General features: G+C 36.4%; 1 protein-coding gene across 2 annotated transcripts in view; it reads left to right on the top strand.

The window, feature by feature from the left end:
• Window positions 1-19,322, top strand: part of Nup58 (nucleoporin 58) — a 54,452-nt gene that overhangs the window by 13,566 nt on the left and 21,564 nt on the right. For both annotated transcript variants that reach the window (XM_042284957.2, XM_042284956.2), the window contains exons 6-14: window positions 144-168; window positions 1,406-1,471; window positions 2,162-2,336; window positions 5,719-5,798; window positions 7,075-7,193; window positions 7,592-7,674; window positions 10,963-11,164; window positions 16,533-16,631; window positions 18,279-18,374. In XM_042284957.2, coding sequence (XP_042140891.1) covers window positions 144-168; window positions 1,406-1,471; window positions 2,162-2,336; window positions 5,719-5,798; window positions 7,075-7,193; window positions 7,592-7,674; window positions 10,963-11,164; window positions 16,533-16,631; window positions 18,279-18,374 — 945 coding nt within the window. The remainder of the gene's footprint in view (window positions 1-143; window positions 169-1,405; window positions 1,472-2,161; window positions 2,337-5,718; window positions 5,799-7,074; window positions 7,194-7,591; window positions 7,675-10,962; window positions 11,165-16,532; window positions 16,632-18,278; window positions 18,375-19,322) is intronic.

Below are 19,322 nucleotides of genomic sequence, written 5' to 3'. Positions count from 1 at the left end.
AAGTTCAGGACAGGGAAAATCACACTGCATGGTGTTGAAAACTTGTGTTTGTATTTTATTTCATTTCTGTTCATTAGAACTTGGAATGTGTTAATGTGTTATTAAATGACCTATTTTTACATGAAGCTTCTTGGATTTTCTAGGTGATAAAACAGGAACAAGACCAGAGTAAGTTTACAATTTAACTTTAAAATAGTTTAATTACTAAGTTATTGGCAGATTGTATAGACAAAAGTATACATTTAGAAGATAAAAAATCAGCGTTCGCCAAAAAAGGTAAATATATGTTTCGGAAAACCTCTGAAATAGCAAATCTTTGATTACTAGTCATCAAGAAATTTTCAAGCCATTTCTTTCAGAAAAGGTGGTTGACATTTCCTAAATAATACAGATACTGTAGTTTTAGTCTTTTCAGTGCTGAGTATTGAGCCCAGGGCTTTGTACTTGGCTAAGTGTGTGCTCTCCTACTGAGTTCTTCCTGCAGCCCTTACGCTACCAGTTTGACATACACAAATTACTGCACTAGTACCATTTTACTCCCTTGTGTCTTCAGACAGGGTAATAGCTTCCATGTGTATGTATTATATGCATGCTTGGAATATGATCACTGTTTTACTCAGAGCCACTGTGATCATTTTTATTGTCACTTGCCCACTTAGTTTGTCTTCTGTTAGTGAATCATTTGTAAGGACATAGTCAGTTTCACTCCTCACAAACATGTATTGCTTTCACCTGTTAAGGTTGAGTATTCATGAGATCAGAAGTGTTTCAGATTTGGGGTATCTATATAGGTTAACAAGTTGAACATCTCTAACCCCAACTTCAAAGCTTTGAAAGTTTTGAATGGAGGATCTGAGAGATATTGGGGGTTCTAGCCAGCACTGTAAAATGATTCTATTACCAAGTTTTATTTATTTCCTGTGTTACTTATAATTACATCAGTAGGGCTGTCTTTCCCCATTTGAGTGAAGGTTATGTTATAAAGTACTAAACTGTGTTGAGTTTCTTTTCTCATGAAAAATGCTGTAGGCTTTCTTTAATTAATACCTTACTATTTTTTAATTGAATGTCATCAATCATAGAATCTTTGAATCAGAAGAAACAGTTCAACATCTCGTTCAATCTAGTATTTTCTGATTTTTTTTCAGGCATTTACTTAAATACTTCTAAGAATATTTATAATGGATACCAGTCTTTGTTAAGAAATGTTGGTGTCAAATAAATTGGTAAAATTATTTTCAAGTCAAGTAAATCATTTATAAGACTTTGAAATCAAAGAAAATATAAGTAGAGAACATTGTTATATTCTCATTTCTTAGCATAGGAAAATACAACTTATTGTCAGAATCTGCATAGTGTTAATGCGTTTGTGGATGGCATTAATGTAGGTGTGGCTTTTTTTTAGGGATAGTAAAGCACTGAAAGACGAAAACCTGCCTCCTGTCATCTGTCAGGATGTTGAAAATCTCCAGTAAGTACCAAGTGTGATTAGATAAATAAAACTTGAAAGATTCTTGGATATTTTTAGGGGAAACATCTTTCTCCTAAATACTTTGTGGGATGGGCCTTCCCTCATTAATTAACAACAACAAAATTGCCCAACAGACTTGTCCGTGAGATAATCTGATGGAGGAGTTCCTTAATTGAATTCCCTCTTTCTAGTTGTCTCTAGTTTATGTCAAGTTGATAAAAATTAGCAGGCACACATACAAATAATGTTGAAAAAAAGGGAGGAAAGTAAGAATTAAAATTCAGTATCATTCTATTAAAAAGTATGAATTGTAGTTTTCAAACATTAGACTATGTCCAGCTTATTTTAAATCTACTTCTTTTTCTCTAGAAAAAAAAAAGACAAACATTTTTATCTTGATTTCTTTAAATTTTTTTTCTGAAGATTTATGTGTATGAATGTTTTGCCTGTATGTATGTCTGTGCACTGTGTGTGTACCTGGAGTTTGTGCAGGTCAGAACAGGACCTTGGACTGGAGTTACAGATTGTGAGCCACCGTGTGGGTGCTGGGAACTGAACTTGGGTCTTCTGCTAGAGTAGTATATTGCTCTTCCCCGCTGAGCCATCTCCATCTCCATCATTTCCTTCCATCCTTTCCCCACCTCTAGCTCTCACCCCCACTGCTGTCACTTGTGTTCTTTGTTCTTTTAGGAAATTTGTCAAAGAACAAAAACAAGTCCAAGAAGAAATTAGTCGAATGTCTTCCAAAGCGATGCTTAAAGTCCAGGAAGACATCAAGGCACTGAAGCAGCTGCTGTCATTGGCTGCCAGTGGGTTGCAGAGGAACACCCTCAATATCGACAAACTGAAGTTAGAAACGGCTCAGGTATGCCAGCCATAGCCATAGTACTGTGAAATAAGAATTTACTTAATTATAAAAGTTTGATGTGTACACACTAATAGGAAAACCAGAACGTTCATAAAATTTTAAATTGCCACCTTGTTTTTATTTAATGTTATATATGCTCTATATGTATGTATAACAATATCCTAAGTAGTTTATACTTTTTTAGCTTAGATTAGTGTTCATGACAGCCATTTGGGGTAGATACTGTTGTCCTTATTATGCAGTTAAGAGGTTGAGGAGCAGTCCCTGCTAGTCCCACCCTTAACCATGAGCTATCATAAGAGCTTCTTGCTAAGTTTATCTTATAAAGGAGGAAGATACCTGGACAGAAAATGTTTTCTATCTTGTTAGTTATTAGATTGAAACTATAGCATGCCTTGTTAATACTAAGCTTAACTGGTTATCTGTTAGCCTTGATTAAACCTGCCTACTGAGAATAACAATGAGACTAATGTCATCTGTCACTCATGCTACTGAATTTTTCCACCTGTGGCATCATACACATAATACAGTAATGGTTCTTACCTGTACCATAGAAGAAGAGTGATAATATATGAATTATATGTGTTTTGTGTATTGTAATTAGAAAGTCATCTTTTCCTATCGTCTTGACTGAGTTATTGGCAAGTTTCATGTGAAACCTTTTTGCTGTAGGCTTATCAAGTGCCATGCTCTTCAGAAGTGAAGGGATAGAATTTTCAATAGAATCTTCAAATGTGATTATGTAATAAGTCATTTGTTCAAGAATACTTTGTAACTTTTAAATAATGTTATTAAAATAGCTATTTAAATTATGATATTTGCTGGGTGGTGGTGGCACATACCATTAATCCTAGTACATGGGAGGCAGAGGCAGGTAGATCTCTGAGTTTAAGGCCAGCTTGGTTTGTAGAGCGAGTTCCATGACAGCTAGAGCTACCCTGTACAGAGAAACCCTGTCTTGAAAAAAAAAAAACAATAAATAAATAAACTATGATGTTGAAAAAAGAATTGGAAAACTTTGTTGTCTGTTCTCAAATTCCAATTTCCTAGTCTTTTCATTAAATATGAATGCAGTATTCCTTTGTGTGTTCTTCTTAGTCACTTTTCCTTTACCACTAGGTACTTTCTAGGAAAAACAAAATGTTAATTATGCTTTAGATAAGTGAATATTTAAGCTTTAATTAAATATGAAATCATATGAAACTCAATTTTGTATGTGAAATACATGAATTTATATGTTTATAAAAAGATATAATTAGCCAATAATGGAGGTAGCAAACTAAGAACCTGTATTAGCCAAGGTTTTCTAGAGGAAATATGTAGAACTTATATATTTATGTGTGTGTGTGTGTGTGTGTGTATACATCCTGTAAATATATATGTGTGTGTGTGTGTATATATATATATATGGAGGGGGGGGGAGACTTATTAGAATGACTTGCAAGCTGTGCTCTCACTTGTCCAGTGATGGCTGTCTATCTATCTACCAGAGATCCAAGAATTTGTTAGTTGTTAAGTCCATGAGGCTAGATGTCTCAGCTGGTCTCAGTATATGCTGGAATCCCAGAGTAGGCTGTAATGCCCATGAAGGAATGAATGGACTTACCAATGACAGTGAGAGCGAGCAAGCAAAGAAAGCAGGCTTCCTTCTCCCATGTCTTTTATATAGGCTGATAGCAGGTGTGGCCCAGATTAAAGGTGGGTCTTCCCACCTCTCAGGTCTGGGTTAAAAATGGGTTTTCTACTTCACATGATTCCATTAAGAAAAAAAATCCCTCACACATCTGAGGGTTTTAGTTAATTCCTGATGCAGTCAAGTTCACAACCAAGAACAGCCATCATTGAACCCAACACTATACTTGGATTCACTATAATTCTAAAACTGGATATTTCCATCTATAAATGTGTGGTATTTGTATGTAGCAGAATTGTTAAGTCAATTTGAGATAAAAAAGAGATTTTGGGTTTTAGGGAACCAAAACACTAATTGTGTTAAAATGACAAACAAAAAACAAACAAAACAAAACCCTCAAATCAGTGAAACATAATGTGTTTGGATCAAAGGGCTCAAATTGACACTTTTACCATTAGTCTAATGTGTGATATGTTTGGTTCTTGAAGGTGTATAAGTGTTACAAGGGCTTGTGCTCAGGAAAGAGAAGGGGTGATGATGGCCAGGAGTATGACATGGGTGTGTGAGAAGACCTGCTAGCAGCTTCTTCCTGCAGAATGCTTGTCAAGAACCATGCTCTCTTAAGTAAGGAGTGAGAGGTGCTGAGGTGGTAGAGACCAAGGGTAAAAAGGCAGTGCCAGGCAGGGTTAGTGTTGTAGGAGGTGTAGTGACTTAGGAGACTGAGGCAGGGGGATTATGAGTTAAAGCTAATCTGGGTTACATAATAGGGCATTGTCTTAAAAACAAACAAAAAGTAAAATGGTACAGAGAGCCAGTTAGACTTAACAGCTTGGTAGTTTAATAAGGGAAAAAGTTACTATTAGGAGCATAAATTTAAGATACTTCTTTAAAAAAAAAACAAGTTAATTAAAAGAGAGGGGGGGAGTAGCCAGACAGTGGTGGCACATGGCTTTAATCCCAGCACTTGCAAGGCAGAGACAGGTGGATCTCTGTGAGTTCATGGCCAGCCTGGTCTACAGAGCGAGTTCCAGGACAGCCAGGGCTGTTATGCAGAGAAACCTTGTGTCAAAAAAACCGCACAAAAAAGAAAAAAAACAGTGGAATGACAAGAATGTGGGGTATAAGTGTTAAAACAGAATACTAGTCCTAAGGACTCATTGGATAGAAGGTAAGATGACATTGAGGAAGAGTAGAGGACCGGCATTCAGCTCTCAGACTTAACTTGTGGTGTATTAGGCAGTAACATATGTGTGGCCCCACTTCCTCATGTAAGAGAGAAGCAGCTGTTTCACAGGGTTACCAAGGGACAGGATGGCGTGAGTAAAGCCTTGAATGGTGGAGTGTATAGTGGTTGGCTACCCAGATGTAATCCCTGCTGATGCCGGCCTCTACTTAATTCTGCTTGCTTGCCTTTCCTAAAATAGTGCTTTCCACAGTTGCATCATGAAGATTCTAAAGCAGTAACATTCTTTTCACTGTGGTTGAATTCATTTTATAAATTTGCAGAATTTTATGCATAGTTCTTCAAAAAATCAGTAGTTCATTGATTTTATCATAAATTTATTGAAAGTTTAATTTGTCTTCTTTAGAAAGAAGTTTCAGCAACGTGTAAAGCAGCTTGTTCTATTCCCTGTTTCCCAGTTGTTTGACTTCTCAGTCCAGAAATAGTTTGTACTAGCCTAACTCTTACCTTGCTGTTTTGTTTGTTTGTTTCCTATATGTGTTTCTAAATCTCTGGTGTATTAGGAGTTAAAGAATGCTGAGATAGCTTTAAGAACCCAGAAAACACCACCTGGACTTCAACATGAAAATACAGCTCCTGCTGAGTAAGTTACTGGATTTTTTTTTTCTTTTTTAAACGTTTTTTTCATTTTAAGACTGCAGAGCAATAATCGTACACAGAATTTTTCATTTGCTACATGAGAAGGCTTAACTGGATTTTTGTTTGTTTGTTTGGCTTTATCGAGACAGGGTTTCTCTGTGTAGTTTTGGTGCCTGTCCTGGATCTCACTCTGTAGACCAGGCTGGCCTCGAACTCACAGAGATCCACCTGCCTCTGCCTCCTGAGTGCTGGGATTAAAGGCGTGAGCCACCACCGCCCAGCTCTACCTTGCCTTTTTCATACCAACAGCACAGTTCATGTTGCCAAAAGCTTTCAAACTCCCCTCCTCTCTCCTTTTCCCTCCCCTCCCCTCTCCCCTCTCTTCCCCTCCTCTCTGTCCCATTTGCCTCCTTTCCCTGGCAAGTAAGTGCCTTACTACTAAACTGCCCTCCCATCTGTTACCCATTTCAGAAACCAAACAAAACAAACACAATTTCCCTTATTATTCTAAAAACTGTTAAGTACTTGATTGTAAAATTTAGTGATAGTTGCACTTTATTTAACTTTTTAAACTTTAGACTTCCAGAAAACTTGTAAAAATAGTAGCACAAAAATTTGCATAAATTCCTTACTTCACTGTCCCTAACATTAACATATTGTAGAGCTATAGTATAATTATCAATGATAGGAAGCTAGCATTAATAAAATGTTTTTTTTTTGGGTGGTTGTCTTGTTTTTTTTTTTTGAGACAGAGTTTCTGAATGTAGCCCTGGCTGTCCTGGAACTCACTCTGTAGACCAGGTTGGCCTTGAACTCACAGAGATCTGCCTGCCTCTGCCTCTCGAGTGCTGGGATTAAAGGTGTACACCACCACCGCCCGGCGAAATGTTTTTAACTACAACAACTTATTAGAATTTTACTGATTCACCTCCTCCCCATTCATGTACATTTTCAACCTCCTAGGATTCTGTTGTAGGATTAGATTGTATTTGTTTGTAATTTTCCTTAATCTCTATCTGTTTGTCATAGTTAAGTCCTAAATTATTGTGGATGACCTTGCTTTTTCTAAAGACTATGAAGTTACTTTGTATAATTTGTCCTCCATGATTGGAATCATGATACTTCAATATTATTCAGTGCTTGGGAGTTTGCTTCAGTGATAACTGTAAATTATATCTTCATCCTAAATTGAAAGCCCCATTTAAAAGAGGACAATTACTTATTTGTATTTTAAGTATAAAGGAAATAATGTTTTAAATATTTGATGTAACTTTTTATAGCTACTTCAGAGTCTTGGTTCAGCAGTTTGAGGTACAGCTTCAGCAGTACAGGCAGCAGATTGAAGAACTAGAAAATCATCTTGCCACTCAAGCAAACAATTCACATATAACCCCTCAAGGTAACATCCCTACTATGACAATTTTGTGATGGCACCATTATGTTATTGATGAGCAGTTAAACTTGTGTAACAGATGTGCAAACAACTGCTAGTGCTTATCTTAAGCTGCTTTAAGAAAATTTCCTAGAAAGTCTTTGGTAAGTCTTGGTTCCCTGGAAATGTAGAATGCTTTACTGTAAGTCGTTACTGTTGTGACAGGGGACTGTCTAGAATGTCCCCTTCCTTTCCAGGTCACTGATGGAAATGGCCTTCTCTGTCTTCTTAGCCTCCTGTCTTCTTTAGTGTAAAGAACATTGATAGAGGCTTTTCCTTCTACACATTAACTACCCAAACTAGGACAGAGTAGTAGAAAAATAACATTAATTGTTACATATTTGTTTCTTAATTTTCTCTTCTAGATTTATCAATGGCTATGCAGAAAATTTATCAAACATTTGTAGCTTTAGCTGCACAACTTCAATCTATTCATGAAAATGTCAAGGTAAGCGTTCATTGCCAATTCACCTGTCTGCATATATAAATCCAAATACTTGTTTATCTGCTAACATATTTCCATGCTCGTTCAGAAAGAGCTCAAATGATGTGTAAGTAAAAAGGCCATAACTCATGATCATACTCGGATGTATTCATTGATAAAAACTAAAAAGAAAAATAAAATGAAAGCTTTAAAATAGGACCTTGAGAATAACTTTGATTCAATGCCATTTTCCTTCATCACTGTTCTTGATACCTTATAGAAGGTGATTGTGTGTTTGTGTAATGCTTGTGTAACTGACATTCAGATTGTTTCCTTCTTTCCCGGTATAAATATAAAAACAAACTATAAAAAACAAACATCCCTAGTGGTAAATCCTTTTTTATGCCAACTTAGTCTAATGTGTGTTTTATTAATATTTATTTATCATAAAGTTAAAGAAAACTTGGTTACAATTTCTTCTAAGTACAGGAAACCTTCTTTCCAAATAATATAATGTTTATTTAAGTAATATATATTGAGTAATGTAAATGAAATAATTTGTCACTAGTTTGATCTTTATGTAATAATGTTAGTTTTAAATTTTTATTAATGTGCAAAACAGATGGCTCTTAATTTAAGTGAAATGTAAAATAAAGTATACTTTTTCTTTTTGCAGTTTAATTAAATTAAGTTCTTAGTTATGTATACTCTAGAAAACCTTGAAAATTCAAAGATGCTAAACCTGAATAAGTAAATTATGTAGACATTTCATTATGTTCATATCAGCTTGGTTCGTGGTAATGGAGTTTTTAAAAAGCTAACTGTTTTAAACTGGGTCATTTAAAAATTTTTAGCACATACCAGCAAATTGGAAACTAAAGCATTTTTAAGAAAATTTCTGAAGGAAGATTATAAGACTTTCTTTTATCATTGATAAATGTTGCTTTAAGATTTTAAATTGGCAAAGGTGATTCTGTGTGAGGTATGTCTTATGCTGATTTTAAAATTACTTTATTATGAATGTTTCCAAACAAACAAAATAGTAGAACATTGTATAATGGAGTGCCTAGGTTCCTCTGATTCACCTCAGCCATCATCAGCCCCTGATTGTTTGATCATTATGCCACTCTCAGAGCTTTTGTTTCTTTGATGATTTTTAAATTTCTTTAAAAGTTACTTTATTTTTATGTGTATGAGTGTTTGCCTGCAATCATACCTGTGTACCATGTATGTCCCTAGTGCCTTTGGAGGCTAGAAGAGGGCATCAGTTCCCCCTGGAACTGGAGTTATAAATGGTTGTGAGCTAGTAAATTACACAGATCAGCCTTGAACTCACTCTACATCACAGGCAAGCCTTCACTGTGTTATATCTTGCGTTATCCTCTGATACCAGGCCTCATCACAAAGTTGTCTGCAATGGACTTCCTTCCCTCTGCTTTGAAAAATAGCCTTTTTGGTAATGAGGCCAGAAAATAGGCTGAAATTGCCATAACTGATACTTGGATAATCTGTTACAGTCTCTAATCTGTTTTCTGTTTGGGACAGGGTCTAAATAGGCCTGGAGCTCCTGGTTCAGCTTCCCTAGTTGTTTCTTGTTTACTTGAATACATTTCCAAGAATCAAAGACTTGACTCTGATCAGATTTCTTATGTGTTTCAGTTAGGACTTGTGTTGGTGTGATAACACCATGACCAAAAGCAACCTGGGGAGGAAAGGATTGATTTCCTCTTAGAAATCTCAGGTCATACTCATAACTGAGGAAAGTCAGGGCAAGAACTGAAGCAGAAGCCATAGAGGAGTCTTTCTTACTGGCTTGCTCCCCATGGCTTGCTCAGCCTGCTTTCTCATACAACTCAGGACCACCTGGCCAGGGGTGGCACCAATCATGATGGTCTAGGTCCTCTCACATCAATAACTAATCAAGAAAATACTTGGCAGACTTGGCAGTAAGCCAGTGTTGCGGAGACATGCTCTTAAATGACTCTAGCTTATGTCAGATTTCCTGGATAACAACTCTCCAGAAAAGTATGTTACCATTTATCTTCATCTGAAGGAGTGAGCAAGCCAAACATACAAGCTTTAGATTTGTGCATCTTTGTGAGTCTCACAAGAAATTGTCTTTGTTCCTTTGTTTTTGTTAACCCAATTGAAAGAGACTTGAACTGCCTTATCCAGCACACCCCAGCGACATTAACAAAGTGGGGAGTTTAATTATTCATCATATATACCATGACTGGTATTAGGTATGTGGTTGGTTCCTCCCCTACCCACCTTTAAAAAGGTTTTTGTGAAGTCTTGGGCCCTTCTCATTTTGGGAAGTTGCATTGTGTGTGGGAATGTTTATGGAACACAGGGAAAGGAAGAATGGACTTGAGAATAGTAATGAGATTTATTTCCCTCACCTGCTATTAATGTCACATTTCTAAATATTCAGTTCTTAGCAGGTCTACTTTGGTCCTTGATAACAGTATCTTGGAACTGGAGTATTAAAAATGAGCAGACACATAAAAGGATGATAATAGCTTTAAGTACTGTAAGTAATAGTAAAATTTTAAGTGTGTTTGTGATAGTGGCAGAGTTTAATATTTAAGAAAGGTAAGAAATACAAAAAATCTCTTCAAATCTATATAATTAGGCTAGATCTGTAATAAAAATGTTTAATAATTAATGTGAAATGGGGTTAATGGCCTTAATATTGCATTAGGTAACTTGCTAATTTTTCTTACTCTGGAGTTGTAAAACTCATCTTTGGGATGAGAAGGAGTAGTTGGGTATACAGTCGTACATCTTGTGAAATAGTTAAATAGTATTAACAAAGTCAAAGCTCTGCTTATACCCTCAGGCTTTCTGTGCTAAAAGTATGAAATCTTCCTTTATCATATGGTACCCACTCATTTAAAAATGTTTATTTAACTGGTATATATTTAGTACTTCCATCTAAAGGTTATAAGAAAACTGGGTGCTTAAGGGAAAGCTTAGGTGATAACTGTAATATCTATTAAAATATTATTCTGCTTTCCTATAATCTTAGCCTACGTAACAACCGGGATATTTTAGGTGCGTATTTTAAAGATTTCTGACAGTAGTAACCAACATTATTCACAGCAGTGACAGAGCTTTCAAGGCCAACCTTGTCACGTCAGCGACAGTTGTCAGCAGCCTCGTTTGTAGTTCACCTGGAACTGCAGTGAATAACGTGGCCACTGTCTTTGACTTTTGCCAACTTAGTTCATGTGATTCCATGCTCTCCACAGGGAACTTAATTTCTTTTCCCTCCCTCCCTCCTTTCCTCCTTCCCTCCCATTATTTTAGGTGCTTAAAGAACAGTACCTCAGCTACAGAAAAATGTTTTTGGGTGATGCTGTAGATGTGTTTGAAGCCAGGAGAACGGAAGCCAAGAAGTGGCAGAATGCACCCAGAGTTACTACTGGACCTACTCCTTTCAGCACCATGCCAAATGCAGCAGCCGTTGCCATGGCTGCAACACTTACACAGCAGCAACAGCCTGCTACAGGTCTGAATGCATTCAAGTTATAGCTTCTTACTGTTCAAATGCAGAGAACAATATGTGCATTTTTATAAGTCTTCCTTTTGTGTGAGCACTGACGAAATTTCTATCAATAGTTGTTCCAATACAAATCTAAAAATTGTGATAGACACAATTATAAACATACCTGAAACAAAAGGCAGGGTAGTCTAGCAATAATTAATACATCAGATGTTGAATATTGTGAATTTAGTTACTGTTATTTGCTGTATTGCTAAATGCCCTTTAGAACATAGTGTTTCACTACTGAATTATATTTAAGAGAAACATTAGATTCTCAAGTTGTGATTGTATCCTTTATTGTTTTAAACTCAGAGGTAATCCCACCCATACATTGCATTTTCTAGGTATGAAAATAATAGATGGTGCATTCTTCGTCTCATACGTAATGATTGCAGAGTACTTGCATTCTGAATGCAGTATGTTTCTGTTGACTGTTGGTGTGTTGAAAGTCAATAGGTTCATTTGGATGTACTTTGACTGAAAACAAAATGACAGGTCCTCTGAAAGTCCAAACCAGATTGGAAGAAATGCATGCTGGGTTTTTGTAACTCCAGCATGGACTGAACAGTAGCAAGGTCAGGAAGAAGGTTTGAGATGGATTGTACATTATGTAGGACTGTAGTCCTTCGTTGAACACCATTTGTAGTGTTTCTGTGGTGTGGTTCTTCAGTGATTGGTTTGGAATTTTGCAAGTTGATTAGTTGTCTTGTTCCTGGTATTTTTTTTTTTTTAAATAAGGTTTCAAGTTTGACAGAAAATGCAGTCTTAGTAGTTTCCCTTTTTGCCCTTGGTCATTTAAAAATGTTTGAGTGAGGCTTACTTATTCTGTAGTGTATGTCTTTCTGACATATTCTATATAATCCAGTAGTAAACTGCAATATTAAAAAGTGAAAACCAAACAAAATACATGTTTGGGTTGCTTTCAGGCCACCTGTACTAGAGAAGCATGCTCTAGTCACTGTCTTCATATTTGAATGACAGCATTGACCTGCCATCAGTAAAGAGTTGCTGATGGACTTAGGCTCAGTCCTCCACATTCCATGGCTGGATCTGTGTGAATGGTGCTTCCCATAAGCACTATCTAGTAGCTCTCTAGCTGGCTAGAGTGTAGACTTCTATAGACAGTTCATGGGGAGAGGCTTTGCTCTGGAGTAATGGAGTATCAATCCTAATAGTGTGGTTTTTCAGTTGTCAGAGAAATGTGAGTTGGAGATGTGTTAATATACTTTATTTTCAAGAGAATAAATAAAACGAGAAAAGTGAGCTGTCTAAACTCTTGAGCTCTAAGTTAATCTCTTCTATGGTAAATAACTAAATATGAAGCAAAATCACTTGTCAGAGTGCTTTGCTTTCTCTTTTTCTTAAGTTTTTGAGACTAGGGTTCCTCTGTGAATCCTGGCTACCCTGGAACCCAGAGATTCATCTGCCTCTGTCTCCAGAGTGCAGAGATTAAAGGCATGTGCCACCATGCCTGGCTTTTTTTTTTTTAATTGTATAGACTATGTAATCTTGAGAAGTTTATAGGGCACAGATGCTTATTCTGTAAATGGATGTCCCTGTGAGGTAGGTTTGTGGAATGCAAAGGTAGAGAAGACAGCAAAGGCCTTTGCTCTGTGTCATGTAGAGACTATTTGTTTAACCTTGCAGGAATTCTTGGGAGCTTCAGCTCAAGCGCTTTAATTTTGCCTGTGCTTTTACCAGGCTACCCCCTCACCACACCCCACGTCCCCCAACCAGGGGAAATAACTGCTTTTAGTGTGTTCTTGTAGTTTTAGGGTGTACTTAAGTCTTTCTAGTTAGGTAGCAGGAATTGGAATTTATCAACCTTAGTAATCTTACGGTGTTTGTACTTTTGGGTTGTATCAAGTTGTTGAACTATTGATAAACAACAGAGGTTACAATTTTGCATTCTGTTTTTTTCCCCATTTTGTTTCCCTGAAAGCTTCTCCCAGACTCTGTAGTCACTCTGTACCCTCCCATTACAAATGCTAGTTTAGTTCTTAGTTAGGACACTGGATTGTGACATTTAGAAGTTCTGTTAGATACATGGATAATGATGTTAGAAATTGCATCCCATTTAGTAAAGCCCTTTTATGTTTTGTTTTGTACCAGGGAAGTACTCCCATGTAGTACTTACTTTTCATGAAATCCTTCTAAGTCCCAATTTAAAACCATCTAGAGAAACTGGACAGAACTTGTATAATGTTTTTATACACAATAGTCATTGTAAAGATGTGAGTTATTAAAGTATTTGGTTTATTTACATATGGATTCTTGGTTTAATTGGTGTAAACAGGGACACAAGGACGATAGCTCTTCTTAGAGTGTTGCTTTTTTTTTTTTAGGCTGCTTTTTTTCTCGTCTTTCTAGGAGGTGGAAGGATGGACTTAATTTTAAATGACTTATTGTTTTTGGTTTTGTTTGTTTGTTTTGTTTTGTGGTGGTGGTGGTGGTGGTGGTGGTGGTGGTGGTGGTGGTGGTGGTGGTGGTACTGGGATTGAACCCAGGACCTTGTATGTGCTAATAAGCATATACTCTATTACTGAACTGCCTCCCCAACCCTCCATTCTCTTTTAATGAAAACAAATATATGTTTGGACTTAGGCATGTTCAATTTGTGGCTGTTTGTTATGAAGGCTGAGTTCATGAAAACCCAGTAGGCTATTCATGCATAAAATAAGCATCAGTGCATGGATAAGTTCATATACATTTGTCCACAAATGGTCCTCAAACCTCCCGAAAACCTTAGTTGATTTCATATTGGGATTTTTCAACATGATCTTGATTTAGGATGGATTTTTTTTTTCAATCTGTGTACTAAGGTTAAATTTTTTTGTTGTGTTTTCACACTTAAAAGTTGTTGATGTTTACAGAAGACTTTTCTCCTGTGACTTAGCTGCTGTTTTTCAGGAGGGCTGAGGCATTTGTGAGGAATTCCTGCTTTCTAGCTTTAGGTGAAGGTTTGGACATTTAAGGTGTAGAGTTAAATCAGAAATGTTAAGTATTTCATTTTAGTTTCTTGTGGATTTGTGATTTTGTTGCTTTAATAACCAAAGGAACATTCCCCATTAGAAGTAACAAGAATTAGTTTTTCTTACCAGGGGAAGGCATTTTTGTTATTTTAAAAGGTAACTTACAAGTAATGGTGGTAATTATATTAGACATTTTTGGTGACCTTGGAAAATTATAAGAAATTCTAGCACTTTAGTCCTTTTCCTATAAATGTAGTTTTACATTAAAACAAGGTAATATTTATTCTAGAAAATATAAATTACAGTGCTAAACCTGATTTTGTTGTGTGAATTTATCATGGAAACTTTTGTAAAATGTTTCTTTACATGGAAATTTCACCCTAGGCAATCATTGGTTTATATTTATTGATTTGATTTCACTTGTGGAACTAAGAGCCTCTTATTGAATGACTGTTCAGATTTCAAAGTGACTTGAATTGTTTACATAGCTTCTACCTGAAGGATTTAGAATCTGTTTTCTGATAGTGAAACTAATATATATGGTGGCCAGAGTATCATATATGTTAACACTTTGGCGTGTGAGATAAGTTATCATAAGCTCTTACTACTTAAAATGTTATACATTTGCCTACTAGTTTTCTAAATGATGTTGCCTTCAGAATCTGTGTGAAGGTAGAGAACTCATACTATCTCGCATCTATTGTGCAACGGGAGTCTTGTCACTGTCAGATGCATTCTGATGTCCTAAATATGATGACTGCAGAAACTGTTCTGTCGCTCTTAAAAATGGACCCACACATGGCAAACCATGCCTTGGGATGTCTCCCGATGTGGAAGGCTGAGGACTGTGGTGTGCACTGGTCTTTAGCGTCTCCACCAGCAGTGCCTCCTGCTACAGTGTGACAGTCCCCCATGTAAAGAAACTGGACATGTGCTCTCTGTTATTTTTGTTAGACACGAGAAAGGGGTCAGCGAGCTTTTGTTCCTGTTGAAACAGTTGAGGAAAGAGCTGCTAGTCAGGCCTGTATTCTGAAATTAATCTCAAACTGGATGTAAAATCTTAAAAATATTTTTAATTTATTTTTGTAACAGTAGTATAAGAACTCTGGCTGCTATTTAGTTATTCTGTTTTCTGGATAGAAGCTATTTGAAAAGTCCAGTTTCTGTCCCAGGGTAGCAAAATGTCCTTCCTCAATTTGTTGTTGTTTGTGCTTTATAACTTTACACTACCTTTTGAATAGACAAACCTCATATTTCATGGGACAGCGTGAAGGCTTTGATTTCTTGGAAGTTAAATTTGAAGATGCATGTGTCTTTGGCATTCCCTTGGCTCTGAGATGTACTAACCACTGCGTGCAGAGGCCAGGGCTAAGACTGTACTATGAGGCTTACTGAGGAGTTTCCATAAATCAATATCAAATGACAGTTCTTAGATTTTTGTGTTCTGCTTAATTTAGAAACTAAAGAAAAGTAGTTACCATGAGGGGCTAGTAAGTTTGATGCTATTCTTGCCAAACAAACTCAGCCAAAATCCCTAAAGTGGCAGTGTGGAGAGGATGACACACGGCTCTGATTTTGGGTGCATTTTCATGAATGTTGGAGCTTCTGAAGTCTTGAATGTATTGGGTCTGTCAAGGTACACGCGTGCCTTTGTGAATATTCATTCTTGATCTCATTAATCAGGTGATGAGTGGTGAAATGTAGCAGAGCTGAAGGATAGAACTCAATAACTTTGTGAACAAGTTGGAATTGTCATGTTACTGTGTAATTGGTTTGCTTTTAAAATGAACAATAAATTAAATAAAATAAAGCATTGTCTTGTTTTTTATCTATTATATATACCATTTCTATACCATAAGAAGTCATGCCTAATTTTTTGGGTACTTATGAAGTAACATGATAGTTTTGCTATGTTAGTGTCAGTCTCTTGATCACTGGGACTTGACTCTAATACTGGGAGCTTGTTTTTTAAAAAAGGAAAGTAAAACCTTACTTATTACACCAAATAGTTGTATCAGAAAACAAGTAGAGAGAACTAAAACAATTCTAGAAATATAAAAACTATAATTTGTGATGCATTAAATATTTCAAACTATTAGTACATTAAACTTTTGAACATTTTTCATTGTGGTAAGCCTCTTAACTATGTAGCTATAAGCAGATTAATTAAAAATTCTTTCTCAGATAAAACATTTGGGATAGATAAGCTAGGTTAGAAAGGCATCTTGAAATCATAGTTTTAACATGGAATTTGTTAAAAAGTAATCAATGTTCAGTTTAAAAATAATCTCATATAGGAACTTTAATCTTGAAAGAGTAAGGCAAATTTGTTTCCCCTCCCCGTTTTTTTTTCATACCAGGGCCACAGCCATCTCTGGGAGTTAGTTTTGGAACGCCATTCGGCTCAGGTATTGGCACTGGCTTGCAATCAAGTGGCTTAGGTTCTTCAAACCTTGGAGGTACACTTTCCCTTTTCTCATATTTCATTGAGTTATTACATTTGAACTGATGGTAGCCTAGAACACATTTCTAAGAGGATCTGCTGCTATTTGGGAAGTTAAGGTTCCATCTGGCAAAAAGGATTCTCCAAACAAAGTCGTTGCTTTCTAGCATTAGCTTCAGAGCTTAAAAAGTCATTCTGTCCTCTGTGGAAAGTAGATATAAAAAAGCTCTAAAACTAAGTGCAGGGAGTTTTGTGTGTTCCAATCAGAATGCTGAAGTGGGAACTTGAGAATTAGTTTAAATCAACTTAGTTTTAATTAAAGTTTTAAAAAATAGTTCTAATATACCTTGGAAATCCAGTTTACATCTAGATCATATGTATATATTCCTGATCATTATCTTTTTTACCTGAGAGTGACCTCTTTAAATGTAATTCATTTTATTGTAAATTAAACAGCTCAACTTTTGTCATTTCTTTGTACTCTTGGCATTTTGACTATATGTGTACATAAGCAATTCAGATTATTCTAATTGTTTCATAACTTAGTAAGGTAAGTCTATAAAAGCATGTTAATTATAAATGCACTCACAATTCTTTGTGGATAATTTAGAATTTATTATATTTTGATAAAAGGATGATAGTGTAATGAGTTCCTGTATGAAGGTTACACTAAAATATAAAGAGAAGCTACAAGCTACCACAGTTATTTAATATATAAACTGTTCTAATTGAGAATTTTAGAACCACAACAGGTAGCATAATCCCTCCTGACCACAGTCCAGTTTCCGTAGTGTTTTTATAAGCAGTGATAGTTCACTTTCAACTTTAGTATTTCAGTAAGCCATTGCAGAATAGCAAAAGGGATTTGAACTTTGCTGGAGGTGCATCTTAGCTGGTAGAGTGCTCACCCAGCACACATGAAGCCTTGGTTCCCGCTAATTGCAGATAGAGAGCAGTGGTGCACATCTGGAGTGCCAGCACTCAGGAGGCGGAGGCAAGAGGATCGCGAGTGCTGATCCATCCTCAGCTATGTAGGAAATAACATAAAACTCTGTCTCCAAAACAACAATAACAACAACAACAATAATTTGGAGTTTGTATAGAGAATTCCTGGTTAATTATCTTTGAGTACTTAGAATTTCTTCATGGGCTTTGTATGATGAAAAATATGTTTGAGGAGGGAAGACAGTTTGTCAATGTTAACATGGAGAGTACCATGGCAAAATTTAATGTAACAGAGTAGATTGAGGTAGTTAACTGCCCTGTGGTTAGTACGGATCAGAAAGCATGTACCTTGGAATATTGTAATGTTTACACTGTTGTACAAGTCATGCTTGCTTATGAATTTAGTCAGCCATTTTATTTTTACAAAACGAAATAATGCTTCAGCTAGGCATATATTTAATAGTCTATAGTCATTTCAGTGGTCAAAAAAACAATATGATCTTGACTTTAGTAGCTTCGTTTTTAAAAATTGCTGCTAGGTCATGAGCTAGTCTGGATAAAGTAGTGTTTTATTGAGAATGAGTCTGCTCAGGAAGTCTGAGGTCACGGAGACTGTGAACACTGCGTTTATTTGAGCTGTGGTGGTGGTTGGTTGGTTGTGAGCAGCCTGTAATCTGTGTTTTATGTGCACTGTGTATTTCTCTGTTACCTCCACTAGGATTTGGAGCTAGCTCTGGTTTCGGATGCGGCACCACAGGGGCCTCCACATTTGGATTTGGAACAACAGATAAACCCTCAGGAAGTCTTAGTGCAGGTTTGTGTGCTTCTGCCTGAGTTGCAGGCACGTGAAAAAGTACAAATCATGTAACTGAAGATGACACACGTTCTTACTCTCAGTAACCCCTGAAGATCTCTAATTCACTTTACTCTGAGGAAGCAGGTTTGACTGACTAAATTGTGTAGCCTTACCTTTCATGGTTGTATGTAACAAGACTTAGAAACATTTAACTAGAGATTCTTTTGAATCCTAGTGAGTGACTATGGTTGAAGGCTTCCTTCTACACCCCCAGTAACCCAGTAGTTATATTTTGGTGGTTTGCTTTTCCATCCTGGAGAACCTTTTTTTTTGTACTGGGGGTGAACATGAGGGTTTTACCCATGCTAGGCAAAGACTGTACCACTGAGCTATTTCTCTAGCCTCCTTTTTACTTTTCACCTGGAGCCACAATCTCACTGAGTTGTCCAGGCTGGCCTTGCACTCATGCTCCTGCCTCGGCCTCCCAAGTAGCTGACACTGTAGGCCTGTACCACCAGGCAGTCAACTACGAGAGTCATCTCCCTCCAAACAGGTCATCTTCCGTTGTTAGTACCTCTGATTTTAAGGGGTAGTGTAGTTTATGAATAATGATCAACTTGGTTCTTTGTTCATTTTTAAATAGGTTTAATCTACTCCTAGTAGAAAACTCAAAAATATGTTTACCTTTCCACTTTATATTTGTAAATAATACTTGTCCTGATGTGTAATGTGTAGGGATAATAGCAAGTCTAAAATAATGATGTAACACTGTTAAAAAATGTGTTCAAATTTAGGAAATTCCACTTACTATCAGAAGTATTTAAAGTCAGCGGTGCCAGTAATAGAGTAAGATTTGTAATCATTGGTATTAGGACTAGAATCTAAATACTACATCTGATAACCAGGTAGTCAGAACACTTGCTCTTCATTATGAAGGTTCTTATAATACACATTATTGGCATTGTC

The sequence above is a fragment of the Peromyscus maniculatus genome, chromosome 9 (assembly GCF_049852395.1).
Source record: "Peromyscus maniculatus bairdii isolate BWxNUB_F1_BW_parent chromosome 9, HU_Pman_BW_mat_3.1, whole genome shotgun sequence".
Taxonomy (NCBI): domain Eukaryota; kingdom Metazoa; phylum Chordata; class Mammalia; order Rodentia; family Cricetidae; genus Peromyscus; species Peromyscus maniculatus.
Note: the sequence above shows the minus strand (reverse complement) of the source record. Positions and strands in the feature narration are given on the sequence as shown.